The following is a 19,652-nucleotide window of genomic DNA, read 5'->3' on the forward strand; positions in this document are numbered from 1 at the left end:
ATTAATTGCTATCTTGGCAACACAAGGAAATGCCGCAGGGAATGACGAGCTGACAAGACAGACAAGCTGATTGGTTTATTACCTAAATTAGTCTGTGCAGTCCACAGTTAATGTCTCACCTCTAGATCACTAAAATAGGGCCCTAAATGTCTGATATATACATCAAAAGTTCTTACATTCCGATATAGCTTAGGATAAACATGTACAGCTGTAAAAATTTCCTCCATTCTCTTCTTCAGGTCGAGCCCATCTCGGACATCGAATCAGAGGAAGAGGTGGAGGTCACAGACATCAGTGAAGAAGATGATAATTGCGATGTCTTTGGCCCACCCCACTCCAACGGAGGCCCTATTCCTCCCCAGTGTCCTGACGGCATCATGGATGAAGACGAGCTCGAGGAAGACGTCTTCAAGACCCCGGCTGCTCCGACTTCTGGCAACGGCCTCGCCCTGCTGGGCCTCAAATCCGAGCCCAGAGAGCTCGGTCTGGGCCAAGGTCCTCCCAACAGTCCCGGAGGAACCCGCTGCATCCCCCTGAAACTCCGCTTTAAGCGACGCTGGAGCGAGGATCAGCGCATGGAGGCTGAAGCCGAGGAGGCCGAGGACAAGAAGAGCCGCGGTGAGAGGGAGGAGCCCGTGCAAGAGACGGAGCCTAAAAGGATGGAGGAGAACGGAGAGCGGAAGAGTCCGGTCAATTTGGCTGCACCCCTGGGCACAGGCCAGCGGAGAGTGAGCTCAGAGCTGCAGAGAGCGACGGCGCAGCTCTCCTTGGAGAACAATGGCTGCTGAGGAGACGTAAATGCACACTCGCTGACAAAGATGGCCTCGTGACGGCCTGTGATTTAATGACTTAGTTTTATGGGACTTGGATACAAACTCAAGTGCATTCAAAACCTTTGGCTGACAACAGAACAAATCTACACACGGTCCTTCATACCAGCTTTCCTCGCAAGAATGTCCGAAGTATCGCCGCACATCGCCGAGCGTGCTTACAGAAACACAGCTTCTCTGATTTTTAAAGTGCAGAGACACTAAGAATGGCTAGAACTGACCCCCCCTCCTCCTCCTCCTCTTCCTCCCTGTTACACATTTAAGCATCACCCCAGATCCTTAAACCTCTACCATCCACGACTGACCTACCATCTACTGACCGAACCCACGATCGTCTTGGCTGTACTCATGCTCATGCTTATCATCACCATCACCATGGACATGGAAATGGATGTCTTTATTCAACTGCACCCCCAAGAGACCCTTTTTTGGGATATGGGGACACCCCAATGCCTTTAAACACAACACATTAAATATTTAGATTACAGAGATAAGAGATAAGTGCCTGAATTGGGGAGAAGAAGGCATTGCACTCATCTACAGATCTAAAACCGTGGATGATGATGATGATTATGAAGTAGAAGAAGAAGAAAAAGAAAAAGAAGAGGTGGGCACTCTCCAAACAGATAACAGAAAGAAAAACAGCCTTATCCCACCCCGAACCATGAAGACCCTATTCTTTTTACATTGTTGTACATGGTTGTACACGGTATCTGGGGCTGTGGTTACGCCCAACCTCACCTGGAGTTCATTGGAGGCTCCAGGATCTAACCGCACAGCACACAAGAAGGTGGTCGGCCACTTTTGTTCACAGATCTGAACTTTCAGATATGAAAAGATGGTCCCCCCAGACCAGATGCAGGCAGATGCAGTTCCTTAACGCAACTCCAGGGCCACAACTCTCAGAGACAGGGACACACCTTCTGATCAAACCTCTATCCTATTTTATTCTATTCTATTCTATTTTAATTCTTATTTTATTTTTTGGCCTTTGCTTCCGAAACAGGGCCTCTATCCTTAGTCACTGCCTCAGAACTTTTGATGCTAACTGCTAAGCACTGCCTTTTAACGTCCTTAAGGTCCAACAAGGAGTCTGGAGGCCCAGCAAACCAACCACCTCGCTCCCCCCTCTAAACCAGCCCTGTTCTTTCAAATCAGCCTAATTTACGGGACCACTTCTTGATCATCTTCGGACCCAAATGTTGTACATACTACATCCCTAATGCAGCAATGCAGAAATGCAGATTCGTAGGCTGTGTTTTTTTTTTTTTTTTTTTTCGTACCTTGTTTAAGATGGACCTGGATCAACCCCGGGCTGCAAAACAAACAAAAAAAAACTAATACGTATGGATCCTGTATGATGACTGCTTTTCTCCCAGCTTTTTCTTGTTGTGTTTTTGAGCAGTTTTAATGCTAAAAGAATCCGTGGGGAGAAGTTCTCTTAGAAGCTGAGGATGATGGGATGATGGTTGAATGTGTGGTGAATTAAAGGTTTTTAGCACATGCTTTTGAAGCTCTTGAAACCTAACATAACATATAAAAGGAAAAAAAAAAGATAACAAGGAGGGTTTGAGAGCAAAAATCTCAGGCATATTTCACGAAGACCTAACCTCAACTATATAGATTCACTTAGAATATAGTCTCTGTATTTCAATATTTCGAAGGAAAAAAAAAAAGCCTTTTAAAGAACAAAAAGTGAGATTGTGCCTTTTTGTACACAATATAGGAGACTTGCTTCCCTATGCTTTTGAGTATGCTCCCACAGTCACACACACATATATATATATATTTACATGCACACACAGACACACGGAAGCCTTAGAAACATGACCTCAAACACTGCTATTATGCCTTTGTTTTATATTTTTTTAGCATATAAGAAAAAAGAGAAAATATCCTAAATTAGATCGAACATGAAAAAAAAGCCCATATGTTCTCTATGTATTGCAAATATTAAAATGTTAGTTACACATATATATTTGATACAAATGATCTATATTCAAAACTCAAACTGGTTTTGATAAGATTTCTATTTTTCAAAAGAAGATAAGAATATATGGAGAATAAATAAGGTGATCATAAGGTGACCTCACACATATTTAGTTACAGGGATCCTACAGTGCTTTATTTTGAATGAATGAAGTGTTACTGGAGAAAAGCCAGCCAAAATGACTGTAAATGATTCAGATCAATCATTCAGAACTGAAGCTTGTATTTTATGGCCTTTTTGTGTATTTGCGTGCCCAGAATACACACATACACACGCACACACCCATCCAAATATGCCCACTAGAATGCCTGCTTATATATTACTGTCCTCTATGGCTAGAGATAATATTACTGTTAACTGCATTTGATAGCTGTCGCATGATTGCTGCCTTGCCTTTCCTGTGTCTGTCTGGTGCGCACCATCAGAAAGTAATGCTACACACATGCACATGCGAGAGGTGCAGTGCATTTAAACAGTAGGGGCAGTTCACCACTACTCAAAACAGCGTCAGAAATGGCAAATTGCTTTCATCTGTTTGATGATTTGTCTCAGGCGTAACACATAAATAAGTATGTGGATGAACAGTTACGTTCACAGTGCAAGCAGTTGACGCATGGTGAACGCATGGCCAAACAGGAACTATGGAACTATGGCTGTATCTGAATCGTGAGGGAGGCTGCTTTCTGCTCAGACTTTTAAGGATCCTTAGTTGAGTCTAAATCAAAGTTAAAGAAGATGAACCTGAGTACAAACTTCTGTCAAATAGCCCACCTACCTTTAACCCCAGGATTAGCCGATGCTCCCAGCAGACTTGCTAGCAATAGGGACATAGCGTTGCCAGTACCTTTAGGTAGTTCTTTAGGCCATCTTGAAATCAAGTCATGAAATTAAGTCGACTGACAAGGATGGATGAATAGGTAGGATAGGGGAACAGATTGGAAAATGAATTCAGTGGAAATGCATGAAATTTAAAGAGATCTTTTCAGTTGATTGAAGGTACTTTGAGTATAAACAGTGTTTTTTAATAAACTACCTGTGCACTTTCAAAGTTCAGTGCCTTGTTTTAAATGTCAGAGCCTTCAGAATTATACCAATGAAGTGTGCAGTTAATTTGAGCTTGTTAATGGTGTAAAAATAGAAAAAAATCTTTGCATGGGTAAAATTATGCCCCTATCACTAACATTGTAAGCTTGTTGGGAGCATTGGCTAATAGCGCTGTATTTCTGAATGCTAATGGACGAGCAGAGGTGAGCTATATTGACAAAAGTTTGTACTGATTATCATCTTTCACTATACCTCAAGTCCATTTCACACTGGGTTTCTCCTTTAAGCAAATGCGACCTTTGAGTTGAATTTTAATAGTTAAAAATTGAAATTGATAATGGCAACATGACAACATTGCTAAACACTCATTTAGCCTTCCTGTTGTTTCCTGCCTGATTCGGTTACTGAGACCTTTATAATGAAGTGAGACAGCATAGGCTGCAAGGCATCAAGTCAGCCACCTCCAGTTTGAGACACAGCCTCAATCTTTAGCCTGTGAAGCCCTCCAGATTCAAAATGCTCATTTCTACCCCTGGTATGGAATGAGAAACCCTGGACCGGACAGTTCCCAGAACCTGCCCAATCACAGCCGCCTTACAATGTGACCAGTGTGAAAACACAACTCAACTCATATGGGACTTGTCATAGACTAGGATGTTAATGGGCATTTGATCTAACAGCGCGTCGTGTGATGCTTCACTGACATAACCCATTAATTAATCTGAGCGCCTGCAGTCACTTAAGAGGCAAGCTGCTACACATTCGTTCCACAGTATGGTTTCGGTTATGCTTAAGTCACATTTTTTATTTTTCCCCAGTCATCACCCCCACCCACTCACCCTCTCACCCTGTATATCTCACACCAAAAAAGTGTTCATTACGCTGAGTACATACTGTGGTAATCAGCAGGCAGTACAGGCTTTTGCTCACAGCTTTAGCCCCCCAACCCCCTTATTATTCACCTTTTCTTTTTCTTTTTTTCTTGTTATTTTCTTCCCATCAGATTCAGTTCTTCAGTACAGCAGCCTTACTACACCAGCTTAGTGTCTGTACTCACCCTGACAACTGCCTAGCTCACTTATATTCGTAAACACACATTTATTTAGTTTCCCTCTCTCTCTCTCTATCTCTCTCGCTCTCTCTCTCTTCAGTATAAACATTGCTGTTGTTTTTGTAATACCTATTGTTCTTATTATTAATATTATCATTTATTATTTTTAACAGTGATATTACTGATTTTTTTTTCTTTCCTACCCCTTTTCCTGAAGATTAGCTTCGTAAGATTAAAATCTTTAACAGCATATTCTGCAAACCTTTGTTCCTATGAACTACATAATGGCAAATACAGTTTTCTGGCTTTGCATCTATGCTGGTTTTATTTGTAATTATAAAAAAAAGAACCAGTTAAAGGGGGAGGGGTAACATTTGTTATTGTTATCATGTTCTTTTTATCTTAATATGTTCTCTTTTTTTGATCTATCGTGTACATATATTTTTTCCATTTTGGGGACTATGTAAGAAAAAGACGTTGTATTTCTTTGTGTATAAGGTCTCTTCCTTTTCTATTCATTTATCATCATCTCTCACACACTCACACTTGTGTTCTTTCTCTCTCTCTATCTCTCTCTCTCAGCGGTTATGTAACACTCTAAAGAAGAGATGAGACTTGACATCATGAGGAAATGTGTATGCTTTAGTTTTTTCTTGTATTTTTTTTTTCCTCTTGTAATTAAAACTGTAATCAGGGTTCATTAAAAACCGGTAAACATGGATCAAATGGTCTCCGTTTTCTTTCTCTTCTGTATGACTATGGTATAATATTAGGTAAAAATATATTTTTATTATTCACTAGAAGTTCTGCAAGCTATTCCAGGTAGTCACATGTTTGTAGTCAGGCTGCTTGTTATTTTTTTATCTTTTGCTCTAGTACCAGTTTCCTTTTGCATTGTCTTGATGTGTTATGTCTAAATGTGGAAGCATAATTTTTACTTTAATTACATTTATTAGATATCCACTAGTTGTGCTGCTGTGGAGGACCGGATTGAAACCTGTTTACTATGGATTTTTTTACATCAACCAGGCTGACATGATTTTGGCCTTAACTTTGACCTTTTTTAATTAATTTATTTATTTGTATCTCATTTGAGTCACTTTTTATTTGTAATTCTAGAATGCAGACTAAAAAGCTCAATAAAACACAAAATGCAGAATAAACAACTGCAATAATTCTACACTGCCTGGCCAAAAAAAAACATCGCCACCTGGCTTTAACTAAGCAAATGATCTGGAGTTGCTGCAGTTGGTCAAGTCTAGGTTCAGCAACAGTATTTGCTGAAAGAATGAGGTCAGTTGACTACCTGAATATACTGAATATAGAGCAGGTTATCCCATCAATGTATTTTTTTCTTCCCTGATGGCACGAGCATATTCCAAGATGACAATATCAGGATTCATGGGGCTGGAATTGTGAAAGAGTGATTCAGGGAGCATGAGATCATCATTTTCACACATCGATTATTCACCACAGAGTCCAGATCTTAACCTCATTGAGAATCTTTGAGATGTGCTGGATGGAAAAGGCTTTGTGCAGCGGTCAGACTCTACCATCATCAATGCTGCTGCAAGATCTTGGTGAAAAAGTAATGCAACACTGGATTGAAATAAATCTTGTGACATTGCAGAAGCTTATTGAAACAATGCCACAGTGAATGTGTGACACAATCAAAGCTAAAGGCGCTCCAACCAAATATAAGAGCGGGGGGTCTTTTTTTCCAGGCAGTGTTGCATATAGCCTTTATTAATAAGAAGTAAACTATATTTTATAGTAATCTAATAATAAATTAGCTCATGTCACACTCTTGACAGGCCATCATCCGTAAGAGATTGAAACAAATGATCTGATCAACTGAGGGTGTAGATGATTTCACCATATGTAGCCAGCCTTTCAGCATCGTGGGATGATGATGATTTAGACAAAAAAGTCTAAATCATTTTTGTTTGGAAGACTTTAGCATTTAAGCCACATTTTGTTTGGAAGACTTTAGTATTAATTTAATATTGCAAAACATTGTAAAATAATGCGTTTTATTTAGGACAACATATCCAGAATCACAATCAAAGATCACAAGATGAGTTCATCAGAGTTACCAGCCTCAGAAAACGCAAGTTAACAGCACCCCAGATAAGAGCACCTAAATGCTTCAGAGTATTTTGGTTTGTGTAACATTTTTATTAAATTGACATGATTCTTTATGTGTTCCCTTATAGTCTGGGAGACTTTAGTGTTAAATAGCAATATAGAAAAAAATAAATGAATAAAAACCCTGAATGAGAAGCTGTGTCTAAACTTGTGACTGGTACTGTATGTTCAGGTTTATTTAATAGACTTAGACTATACAAAATATTAATTCTTGTGTCTAAATACATCTGAGGCTGTGTCCTGTTGAATGTTTTTAATGAGCATATGGAGAAAAATATTTTACTGATATTTGCTGCTTTTATATAGGGAACAAATGGTGGTCTTCTCCCAGAGTTTCTCAAAAGCAGCTGCTACATAATTATAGTTACTACAATTTACCCAGCATGTGAAGGTGGGAGTGGGTGTTGTTTGTATGCTTGAAAATGGTGCTCATGAAGGTATAAAAAAGGCGGACAGCAAAAGGTTGATAAACCTCTGGAATTCCATGAGGAATTCCATGACTACCAAACAATTGCTTAATGTTTGGTGTATCGTTCTGGCAGTGTTACTGGCTGTGAGCTGTGCTGTGAACTGGTGGTTGGTAGGTTAAGAAAGCTGGTGTGCGAAATGTATATCGCCTGTTATTGAGTACGCTAGAACAGACACTAATCCAGCAAGCTAGCTACCTATGAAGGCATCTGCTACATTCATCCACCACGCTTTATTTTCCTCCAAACTGTCGACACACAGTCACTGTGCTGAAGACTCTCTCGCGCTCGTTTTAACGGAAAAGTTTAGGGGTATAACTACTTTTGCAAGCCACCGTGTCATTAAATATTACAATACTGTAAACCAAGTGTAAACAAAAAGACTTTTTATCCACTTAAAACAGTTGGATCTAAGAACAGACTACAACAGTGTTATATAGTGGATGGGGGTTTAAATAGCGCTAACTGAGCCACCAATCCTTTTATGTAAACCAATAAAAAATTGATACTATGTTTTTGAAAGTCTATACAGTGATGTATAATGATGGATTTTTTTTTTGGATATAGCTTCACTCCCATGTTACTGTTGCTCCTAGTAATAACATTTATTTATTTTTCAACTGCAATAATACATATGCTGCCTTTGAATACACCTAAAATACCCTCATTAGCCATGCTTATTTATTTATTTATTTTTCTTATGTGTGCTAATAGCTTTTTAATTTTTGTTGTTTTATTTTTTTAATGTATGTTTGATCATGTGTGTCGTATGTACAGTACTGCAATTTCTTTCGGGATTATTAAAGTGCTATCTTATCTCTTATCTTATATAACAAAATATTTTGATACGATATCCATATCGAGAAAGATATATATTTTTTTATTCCCCTAATGTAAACACATGGTAAACATTTCACGAGTAGAGAGGGGCAAATTTCACCAGCAAATACTCAAATCTTCGTACCATGTGTAAAAAAAAAAACATCTACAACAAAAGCATCTACAACAGAATAATGATCCTAAATACACCTTTAAATCCAGCTCCTTTTAGAGGAGCAAACTGAAGGTTTCGCCTTGACCCATCTTTGTAAATTTGTGAAATTCGTTAAAAAAAAAAAAAAAAAAAAAAAGAATATTGTAAAACTTTTCACAAAGAACCTTTTTCAAGGAAGAGTGGGCAAAATTCCTTCATACAACAAGTTGATTTATTTTATACAGCGACCTGCAATAGTTTGCAATAGTCACTCCAGGTCAAAATGTCTGTTAATGTGTAATGTTAGATAAGTACAAGATGAACTGATGTGCAAACCACAAGAGCAACAATTTTAGTGTTTTAGAAAAGAACCACCACGCAAAAGTCTGGGCATCCTATGCAATTTTGTGCTTTCTCAGCCTAAATCATTGGGCCCCAAGCAAACAGTAGCGCCACCAAAGTTAAGAAGAACGTTAAGCTATTACGATGTCATGTCATTAAATAATAAACGATCAACAGTGAATCTGAAGAAGATCTGCATTTTTCCTTTTACTGTTAATATCACATATTACAGTGTGTAGCCATATTATCAGCCTGTTCAAATAAAGCTGCACTAACTGTTCTAGTTTGGTACTAGCAATGACTGCCAGGCAGGTAGCTTTAGCTAACATAAACATTATTCATATATTTTGTTGCTACCCTACCTGCTGCTAAACTACACCATTTGTATAAGGCAGGCAGGCCTATTTTACCCAATGTAAATCATCACTGACCAATATCTTTTTTTCTTTTTCTTCCTTTTCCCTTCACTTGTTTTTTTCTGGCTTCCTGATCGATAACTATGCCTCCTGTTGCTGACAGAGCATTGCTGAGTAGCCAACGCTCGGAGGAAAGTGCAGTAACTAGGTTATGATACATCGGTACATAGCATTATTAAACACGCTCAAAAGTGGTACATTGATAAACCCTGAGTGCTCTTGTAAGCCCTGGGAAATTATCAGCTAGCGGTTCCATGTTCCATGTAGCAAGTTTTAACACAGTAACCACGCAGACTACAGTCTCATATACTCACCTCTAAACAGCTCTAAAGAGCTAGCGCTACGGTTAGCAGCTATTGCTAATACTGCTCCAGCCGCAGCACTGGAGAAAATTCACCGAAACCCCTTTATAACGTTTTATACAACAGTTAGCTCTGACCTCACAGTCTGATAACCCAGCCAGGGCACACTCGCCCGCAGCCCACTGTGCTGGCTTGTCTTTTGTGGAAAAATAAAGTAAGAAAATCCTCCACCTCGGCTGCAGTCTGATAGCCGGAACAGTCACCAGCCAGGCTAGGCTAAGCTAAGTTAATGCTAAGCTAAAGCAAGCTACGCTAACCTAACCACAGTCCTGCAGGCACAGCTAGCCTGCTAGCTAGCTAACCAACACCACCCAGCAAACAGGCAGAAATGCTCACAAACACGCAGCTTTTACATGATGACGACTCCATGGAGCAGGAGAGGAGAGTTTCAGCACTATTTCACGGTCCTAGTGTTTACTAAACACCTTAACTTTCACTGTTTTTCACTTATTCCCAATACTCTGTTTTGTAGTTACAGTTCACTTGCTAACGAGCTAATCTTCATAAGCTAAGATTCACAAGCTAATGTTAACATTCGCAAGCTAACGTTCGCAAGCTACTGTTACTTGCTAACAAGCTAATGTTTACAAGCTAACATTCACAAGCTAAAATTGCTGGTGTTAGCCTGTATAAAACATATGGCGTTTTGTAGTTACAGTTCTGTTACAGTTCACTTGTTGTGGAACTACTTTTTGGAGGAAGGCAAAGTCCGTATAACAGCATATTATTTATGAATTTCTTGAGGTTTTTAGATTTATTTTCTTTATTCATTTTGTAAAAAAACAACAACAAACAAACAAATTAAAAAAAACTTGTATAAGAGCAATAGAACACTCGAGGTTGTGTGTTATCGCTTTACTGTTCCTTTGGTTTGGTAGAATTCATACATAAGGCGCACTGGTGATTTTTAGAAAAATGAAAGGATGCTTTATAAGGTGCTTTATAGTGCGATTTGTGGTACACGCGTGACACTGTGGATTGAGGAATGTTAAATTCCTACACTTTGTGGCTGGCAACATTTGTCCATTTAACCAGACAAGTGACTCTTGCAGAAATCACATCTACATTCAATGAAGGAGCCACACATTCTAATTCTTTAGTCTCTGTAGGACATAGAAAAATTCATGGGAACACAATACTAGGTATTTGTCCATGCTGTGTGGCATGTCAGTGAATATGGGCACATGATCTATGTTTTAATGTATTTCTTTAGCAATTTTTGAAGCAGAAAAAAAGTAAGAAATTGGACTAAACGAAGCAGCTTCCATATACAATGTAACAGCTGAAAGGATTCCTTTTGTGTTTGTTTGTAGGGGAAGGACAGTGAACTGTAGGGATAACAGTAGGCTATTGGAACTGCACAAGAATAAATAGTTATGAATATACACTACCAGACAAAAGTTTGGAAACACTTTTTTTATTTTATTTTTTTTTCCGTACATTTCCTTTTTTCCTTACATCCTTACAAATAAATACTGAGGACATCCAGAGTGTGAAGAAACACATAAGGAATCATGCAGTTAGTAAACCTGACCTGGTTATTTACTGTATACCAACTTCCAGGTGATTCTACCTCATAGAACTGACTGAGAAAATCCAGCCAAGATATTTACTGAATAACCCCATATGTTTTTCTTTATAGTTTGGATGACTTAAAATCTGAAGTATAAAAATAGATTAGATTTTGACCAGCATATTGTATGTATGAGATGGTTGAAGGTTTACTGGTCTACAAGCATGATCAACCAGACTAGACTAGATAACTACGATGGCCAAGCATGACCAATATCAAACACCACATTTACAAATTAGTTCAAAACTAGTTTACCAGCATAGGGTATGTTTATGTCTGAATGAACAGCTTTTCATCCACATTTCATACTCCATATTGGTCTTGAGTGTGTGTTTTTGTTTTTGTTTTTAGCAGAGAACTGTTTGTTCAAATAACAAGACTCATTGTACAGACATCATGTTCAGAAACACTGAATAGGATTTTACAGGAAACTTCTTAATGGACTTCCAGCTATTATTGTTGTGAAAACAGCGCCCCCTATTGAATCAGTGCAGTGTTGTTATTTTCTCTTTGTTACATTTCTTAGGTAAGTTGGTTCCTTTAACAGCACTTTTAATTGTAAAATGTTTGTGGGCCCTGCCTAAAAATGTTTTGCCTTGAACTTCTATGTCCTCTGTTGCTAAATGTACATCATTATTTTAAGTCACTTTGGATGAAAGCATCTGCCAAATGTAATTTAAATGTAATGTAATAGAATAGTAATAAAAAATAAAGTAAATATGATTACAGCATAAAATATGTAGGATAGAAGCTGTAGGTGCATCTATGCTCCTTATAGACCTACAGTGGTGGATCATTTTGAATCCATTAATTACTATACAGTCTATTGTGGCAATTTAATACTGTAAGAAAAATTCATGTAAATTTTGGATGTTGACCATCATCATTTTCTTTCACTTTGGAAACAAGGGATTAACCAAGTATTTGGCAACTGACCATATTTTTCCAGAAATGGCAAAAAAAAAACTTTTGGTGTTCAGTATATTAAGTGAAAAGACCCAATTATTAATAATAAAAAATATTGTGATTTGTTGGTATGTCAGCTGGTATGTTAAACTATTTTATATGCTTATTTTTATGAAAGCCAGACAAAAAGCACATATAGGCTATTTACAATATGTAGTGGTGAAGAAATTGTATAATTAATTACAACCTGCAAACAACAATATTTTTGTATTTGATATTCTAATATTCTGGCAAAATGTTTTAATTTTGTAATTTCAATTAAACTAAAAGAACTTAAACTAAAACTAAAATGTCCTTTTATAGCTTTCTGTATCAGTTTGGTATCAGGATATTAGCCTTGGTTTTATTTAGAATTAGACTCATAATATATGGAGCCAATGCCATACTAAATCTCCTGTTCATCAGATACTTTTAATAAGAGCCCAAAATCAGTTCTAAAACAACTAATAAAAGAATAATAAAAAATAACTGTTTTTTTTTGTGATAAAGAGGATACATTTCTTTAAATGTAATATTAAGAATGAATCCCTAATGTAACATATATGAAATTTATTTATTTGTATTTTTTTACAAAGAATGTAGAAATAGTATATTTTTTGTAGAAATCAGAACTATATATTTGGAAGGTAAAACCTTTTATAAGAAAAATCAATTATTAAAATTATTGAAACAGACCTGTAGAAGCAAAAATACACTTTAAAAGAAGCTCCCACCCCCTGTCATTACCCCACCTCTCTAAAGCTCATACTGTATCCACCCATCAACCAACAAACATGCCTGCTCTCCACGCGCTCTGCGTTTTGTCACTGTCAGAGCTGCTGGCATTCTTTAGGACCTATCAGTCAACCCAGGCCCTGCTCCAGTCCTCTGTAACCCTGCTCTGTCAATCAGACACTTGACAACCAATCGCACTCAGCAGGAGGCGGTCTCCCGGTGCCTGATTGACGAGGGGGCTGAGCCTCGTGCAGGGAAGGTTTTGTTGACTTGCCGGGGCAAGGTCAAAGGTCATGGCTTGGGGGAAAATGGAGAGTTGTGAGGCAGCGATGGGCCGTAACAAAGGGGGCTAATTAGTGTGTGTGCTAGGGAGAATGTGAAAGTGGCTAAGTTGGCTAAGTACACGGTTTGATTGACAGCCACCCATTTTCCCTGTTAATTCGGCCATTGTGTGTGACAGCAGTCTGAATGTAGGCCGCTACGACCCCAGCCAGAACGAGATTCTCATAGTGTTCCTGATCATAGCAATGATTTAGGTCCTTCAAATTCCTTCAGCTCTCATATATATATATATGTGTGCGTGTGTATGTGTGTGTGTTCTGTATTGTAGATTAACACTAAAGTCATTCAAACTACTTAACAAAACCAGAATATGTTTCATATTTTAGATTCTTTAAAGTAGGCACCTCTTGCTTAGCATTTTCTCAGTCAATTTTATGAGAGAGTCATGGGGAATGTTAAGCTTTAGGTTAACAGCTGTGCTGATCTTGTCAAGAGTTAATTACTTTATTTCTTGCTTCTTAATGTGTTTGAGAGCATCAGTTGTAAAGTTGTGAAGAGGTAGAGTTGGTATACAGTGAATAGCCCTATGTGAGTAATGTTCTAATCCATGTTATGGCAAGAACTACTCAACTAAATAAATAAAAAAATACATTAGGAATAAAAGTCAGTCAATCTGAAACATTTCAAGAACTGTGAAAGTATCTAAAAGTGACCCATCAAAATCGTTATGATGAAACTGGCCGTCTCAGGAAAAGAAGAGCAAGAGTTACCTCTGTTGCAAAGGATAAATTCATCAGAGTTACCAACCTCAAAAAGCACAAGTTAACACCAGCACCCCAGAAAAGAGCCTGCTAATTGTTTACAGAGAATTTTGGTTTGATTAACATTTTTAAACATATTACATGATTCCTTATGTGTTCCTTCATAGTCTGAATGACTTCAATATTAATTTACAATGTAGAAAAAACATCAAATGAGAGATTGTGCCCAAACTTGACTAGTACTGTATATGGAAGATTTCATTGTTTGCCAAAGTTAAGCCAATATAATTAACAGAATTGAGACAGTATGAAGAAATGCAATGTTTCTTTTACTTTTACTTTGACTTATTTCATTGCAAACAGTTTGAAACAAAATATTTTATCTTCTCAAATTGTTTTAAGCTAGGCCAATTGTCCTGCCCATTTAGCTGTTAGTCAGCTGTACATCCCTTATCACAAGTATTGCCTCAACACAAGACTAGCACATGCCCCCTCCGATACATGTGAAGTCAGCCACCGCCTCTTTTTAAATTTGCTGCAGATGCAGCATTGCTGAGTAGCATCACAGCGCGCTTGAAGGAAAGTGCAGCGACTCGGTTGTGATACATCAACTCAGAGATGCGTTGTGCTGATTGATATCACTCTAGGAGTGATGTGGGGAGAGAGCGTCATCTACCCGCCCAGAGAGAGCAAGGCCAATTGTGCTCTCTCAGGGCTCTGGCAGCTGATGGCAAGCTGATCAGTCTCCTGATCATAGTGGCCTTTATCATGAGTGCAGCGTGTGATTTTGCGTAGTCTTTTTCAAAAATGGATGGGCATACCTGGAAAGGATGTTGTCTTAAAGGCAAAAATGTTGTTCTGCGATTTCACTAACACTGCTATCACAGAAGTGTACACACATAACACAATACCATGATTTTTTTTTGTCTGTAGTCTGGTGCTCATGGTGTCTATATCTGGAAGATATGGAACAATCAGTAATACATGCACATAAATGTGTGAAATGGCGAAAGGAGTCCAATTTCCAAACACTGAATAGAGTTTTCTGCTCCTCCCCAGACACAAAACTCGTGGAGGTTGCCAGATCGACACACAAGCGACAACAAGTCTTACTCTGTAGCTGATCAGCGAATATATATGTTTCAGTGTTTAAAATACATGCATTTACTATGCTAGTGTTAGTGATAAATTATCCAGCTATGGTTAGCAAACCTAACTGAAGCTCAGTGATTACCTGTTCAGCAGATAAATAGCCAGCTTGTTAGTTTTTATGGCTGCAGCACACTGTTTCCATGCTGTTGTTCATACCTGACCACCCTGAGTGTGGAAATTGGATTGGGGGAATGGTGGTGGGCCAATTAGTAGACTAAAACCCACACAGATTACAGTGATGTATTGCACAGTTCAAATAAAAATATACTGGCTAAGCTCTGCTGGCAAGAGCTGCCAGTGCTTAAATAGTGATATTAAGCATGCTTCCTAATATCTGATGATCCATCCTGATCATGTTATAATCATATGTTAGTTTTGGTTTTATCCTATTACTACCCATTTTCCCCTTGTCCCTTTTTTGTTTCGGAATATGTTGAAATGCCTGAATAGAAATGAATGTATTTTACTAAATCAAATAAATCTGACCAGACGAAACATGATTTTATTTTCTTCAGTGGCTTTCCCAGACATTTAATCTGATTAGAACACCTCTGGGATTCAGTAGAACAGGCGATTTCCTCCTTGCTCTGCTGCTTGTGAAAAATCAGCTGGTATTGTGTGATGCAGTTATATCTACACTGACCAGAATTTCAAAAGGATATTTCTCTCAGCTCTTCCAGAATTCATATATTGACTGTAATAAATTGTTTGGTAAGTGTGTGTGCATGTCTGTTAATTATTTCTAATCCAGGGTGTCCAGTGTTATACACAAAGGTCCAGTGTGGCTGCAGGTTTTTATTCCAGCCAAGCAGAAGCACAATTCTCCAGAAAGCTCTTCAGTTGTTTAAAAATTGACCAGCTGATTATGCAAGTGGTCCTGCAGCCACACTACCAGCCCTTTGTGGATAATCTTGGACACCCCTGTCCTAAATGAGAAGCATTTGACTGCCCTCTACTGGACAACAGTGGTCATTACAACCATCATGTATCACCATTAAAAAGCCAAGTTCACTTCTACCATAATACTCTTGCTGCTTATCTGAGATCAGTTTTATATTTTCCCTTTAAATTGTCTCTGGTGCATGAGCATATATTTATATTTATATTTAAAGATATAATAACAGTCTATAACAAAGTTTCTATGGAATATGGGCTGCTTTATTCAAATAGATAGATAGTGTCCAGGAGTGCAAATGTACAGGATGTACAGTAAAATGTCAATAGATTTACAGAGTGCAGATGTACATGTTGTACAGATAAAAATAGGCTGTGATTTAAAAAACATATGAGACTCCTTCCTCATCCGTCCTCTTCTCTTCTCCGGCTCCACTGGGAGGAGTTGAAGAGTCTGATGGCTCTCGGGACAAAGGATCTCCTAAGTCTGTCTGTACACAAAATCCAGCTCCACACCAACCACGGACCCCAGAAATCATGACAATGATTTTAGAAATTAGTTGGATACAAGTTGCAGAAAAGTTGTGATGCTGTGTTAAATGTAAAATACATGTAATTAAAAACAGATTGCAATCATTTGTAATTATCATAGACCTATATTTTATTCCCAGTAAAACACAAAACACATGAGGCAGAGTCTCACAGAAGTGATGAGCAAAAACATAGAACAATTTCAGAAAAAAAAAAAAAAGAAATTGGGACCTCAGGCACTGCATTAAAAACAGGCGATAGATAGATAGATAGATAGATAGATATATAGATAGATAGATAGATAGATAGATAGATAGATAGATAGATAGATAGATAGATAGATTTATGAAGAGCTTTAATGGCTTAATAGAAAAAAAAGATTTGTGCCTGAATGGAGGTACTGCTCAGAAGGGTAGATGAAGCATGTTGTTTCAGGAGAGTCATGTGCTTAATCCATTGGGAGGGTATAACCTGTGAACTGTGTTTGCAGCACTGATTATAGTCTTGTGACTGAAGCATTTTCTTCCACCTAACATTAACGTGCATGGCCGATTATTGTGCTGGCAGTTCCCGTTATGTGTGTGTTTATAAGAAGTATGCAAATTAGCGACCTTTGAAGGGCAGAGCCCCCAATACACTGCTGAAAATAGATTACAGTGGAGAACATGAGCTTACAGAAAACCTCCTGTAGTGTGTGTTTTATAAAGATCCCCTGGCCTGACACTGACAGGCCAATTACACCACTTCTATAATGGTAGAAAAGTAAAGAATGGAGCTGCCAATCACTTCCAGTCATTTGCTAGGGTGTTACTCTGCTAGGTGGTTCCTATGGTATTCCTGGTGGCTTGCATGACGTTTCTCGCTAGGTGTTTGATATTACTACTAAATGGTTGCTGTGATATCCCAGGTGGTAGCTGTAGTGTTTCTAGTTGATGTGTAGTTGTGGTCTCTAGTCTGAATAAATGCCATGTGAGCTTCTTTGGGGAAAAAAGTGCTCTGGTAATCCAGTATAACCCTGCTTTAGTCCCATGGAACAGTGTGTGGGAGGACAGGATTTCAGCTTTTGGTCATAAATATTTATACATGCAAACATATTGCCTCTGATTGGCTAACAGCACTGTGAGGCAGCGAGAACAGTTAGAAACGTTTTAAAATAAAGACATTTTCACATTAATAACAGACTTTGCAATGTCATATGTTACTTGTCAACATGTATAATGCCCAGTGCAAGTGCAGTTCAGCCACTGACCTAGTCCACTGACCTTAGAGTCTCTGTAAAACACGAAATCCACCGGAGATCCTACGTAAATCCTATAGTTATACACAAATGGTGGGTAGTCCGGGTTCAGAAAGTAAAAATCCACCCAGTGTTGATATGATGTTGCTTAAATGGTTGATATGACACTGCTTAAGTGGTTGGTATGATGTTGCTTGAGTGATTGATCTTATGTTGCTTAAGTGGTTGATATGATGTTGCTTGAGTGGTTGATATTACGTTGCTTAGGTGGTTAACGTGGTGTTTCTAAATGGTGTTCCTAAAAAGGGAACTCGCACAGGCTACACTGTTGCCTTAAGTGGTTAATATGGTGTCCCAGGTATCCTAGCTGGTTTCTATGGTGTTTAAAATAGTTGCAAGGTGGTTGCTACTGTGCTGCTATGTGGTTGCTGTGGTATTTCAGGTAGTTTCAGTGCTGTTAGTAAGTGGACGAAAGTTGGTGTACTACAGTATGGCAAAGTGAGTGCTATGGTATTTCAGGCATCTGTCATAATATTGCTTAGTGGTTGCTATAGGGTGTTGCTAGGCAGTTGCTATGGTATTCTAGGTGGCTTTTATGGTGTCTTAGATGATTTCTCAGGTTTTGCTGTTTGCTGTTTGTTTGATTGATGATATGGTGTTGATTGAGTGTATGTATACCACTGTTTCATTTGAAAGGTGCCAAAACGTTTGCAACTCACTAATTCATGCGATTCATGTAATATAATAAAAATAACAACAATATAATAATAATAATGCATATTAAATGTATTTAATAATAATGTAAATTAGATAACAATATAGCAGTACATTGATTCTGTGAACAGTGTATTGTGATACCTTCACTTCTGCCCTCTGAAGGTTGTTGCTGATGTCACAAACAGTTGTTTTAGGGTTTTTCTTTACAGCACTTTTGCTGTGGTTTTCCTTGGTCTACTTGTTGTTCATCACCTGTAATGTAGTACACCAGTGACGACTTTCTTCTTCAGGACATTCCAAACTGTTGTTCTGGCTATGGACATTATTTGTGCAATTGCTCTAATTAATTTTTCATCTTTTCTCAGCTTCACAGTTGCTTCATTTTCACCCATAGACAGCTCTCTGGTTTTCATGTTGGTTACTCCTCTAACTATAAATGCACAGTCTGCACAAATAAAACCCAAATCTGAAACGGAGCTACAGAACTACTTGGAACTACTTGGAACTACAGCTGAAATGTTTTTTTTTCTTATATTAATCTTTTGGTACCACTTTAAAAGAAGACTACCTTTATAAAGAGTTTATAAATAGTTTACAATTAGTTTATTAATGGTTACTTATTAGGTTGTAAACGCCTTAAAAATCATTAATAATCAGTTATAACACATACGTAGAAAGGGCAACAGTATATAGCTGTGGGTTCACTATTTGGCAAGCAACAGGTCATTGTTGCCCTTTCTACTGATATATAACTGATTATTAATGATTTTAAGGCATTTACAATCTAACTAGTAACCATTAATAAACCTACTGTAAAAAAACATTTATAAACCCTTTATAAAGGTAGTCTTAAAGTAGTACCAATCTTTTTAATATCAAATTCTAATGTTTTCAGTATTTAGCAGAAAAACTCCGACCAAATCAGATCATTGTTCCAGTACTTTAGGAGAGCACTGTAAGTTAATACTAATTTATTACCAACTATCCTTTTTATAAGCAAGAGCAGTTGTTTACATGTGCATGTGTGTGTGTGTATGAGTGTGTGTAAGTGCGTGCGTGTGAGAGAGAGTGTGAGTCAGACCTCAGTAATTGCTTCTTGTTACAGAATGTCATGTGAGAGTTAAGAGCGTCCTGTTTGTAGCCTGGACGTTCAGAACTTTCCACTTGCCTTGTCTTAACCACTGTGAGAGAGAAGTTACTCT

At 38.1% G+C, this 19,652-nt stretch overlaps 1 protein-coding gene across 1 annotated transcript in view; it reads left to right on the top strand.

The window, feature by feature from the left end:
* Nucleotides 1–5,641, top strand: part of erf (Ets2 repressor factor) — a 53,004-nt gene extending 47,363 nt beyond the window's left edge. The window contains exon 5 of the mRNA XM_007253096.4: nt 240–5,641. Coding sequence (XP_007253158.3) covers nt 240–788 — 549 coding nt within the window. The 3' untranslated portion in view covers nt 789–5,641. The remainder of the gene's footprint in view (nt 1–239) is intronic.
* Nucleotides 5,642–19,652: the final 14,011 nt, after the last annotated feature.

The sequence above is a fragment of the Astyanax mexicanus genome, chromosome 3, assembly GCF_023375975.1.
Source record: "Astyanax mexicanus isolate ESR-SI-001 chromosome 3, AstMex3_surface, whole genome shotgun sequence".
Classification (NCBI taxonomy): Eukaryota; Metazoa; Chordata; class Actinopteri; order Characiformes; family Acestrorhamphidae; genus Astyanax; species Astyanax mexicanus.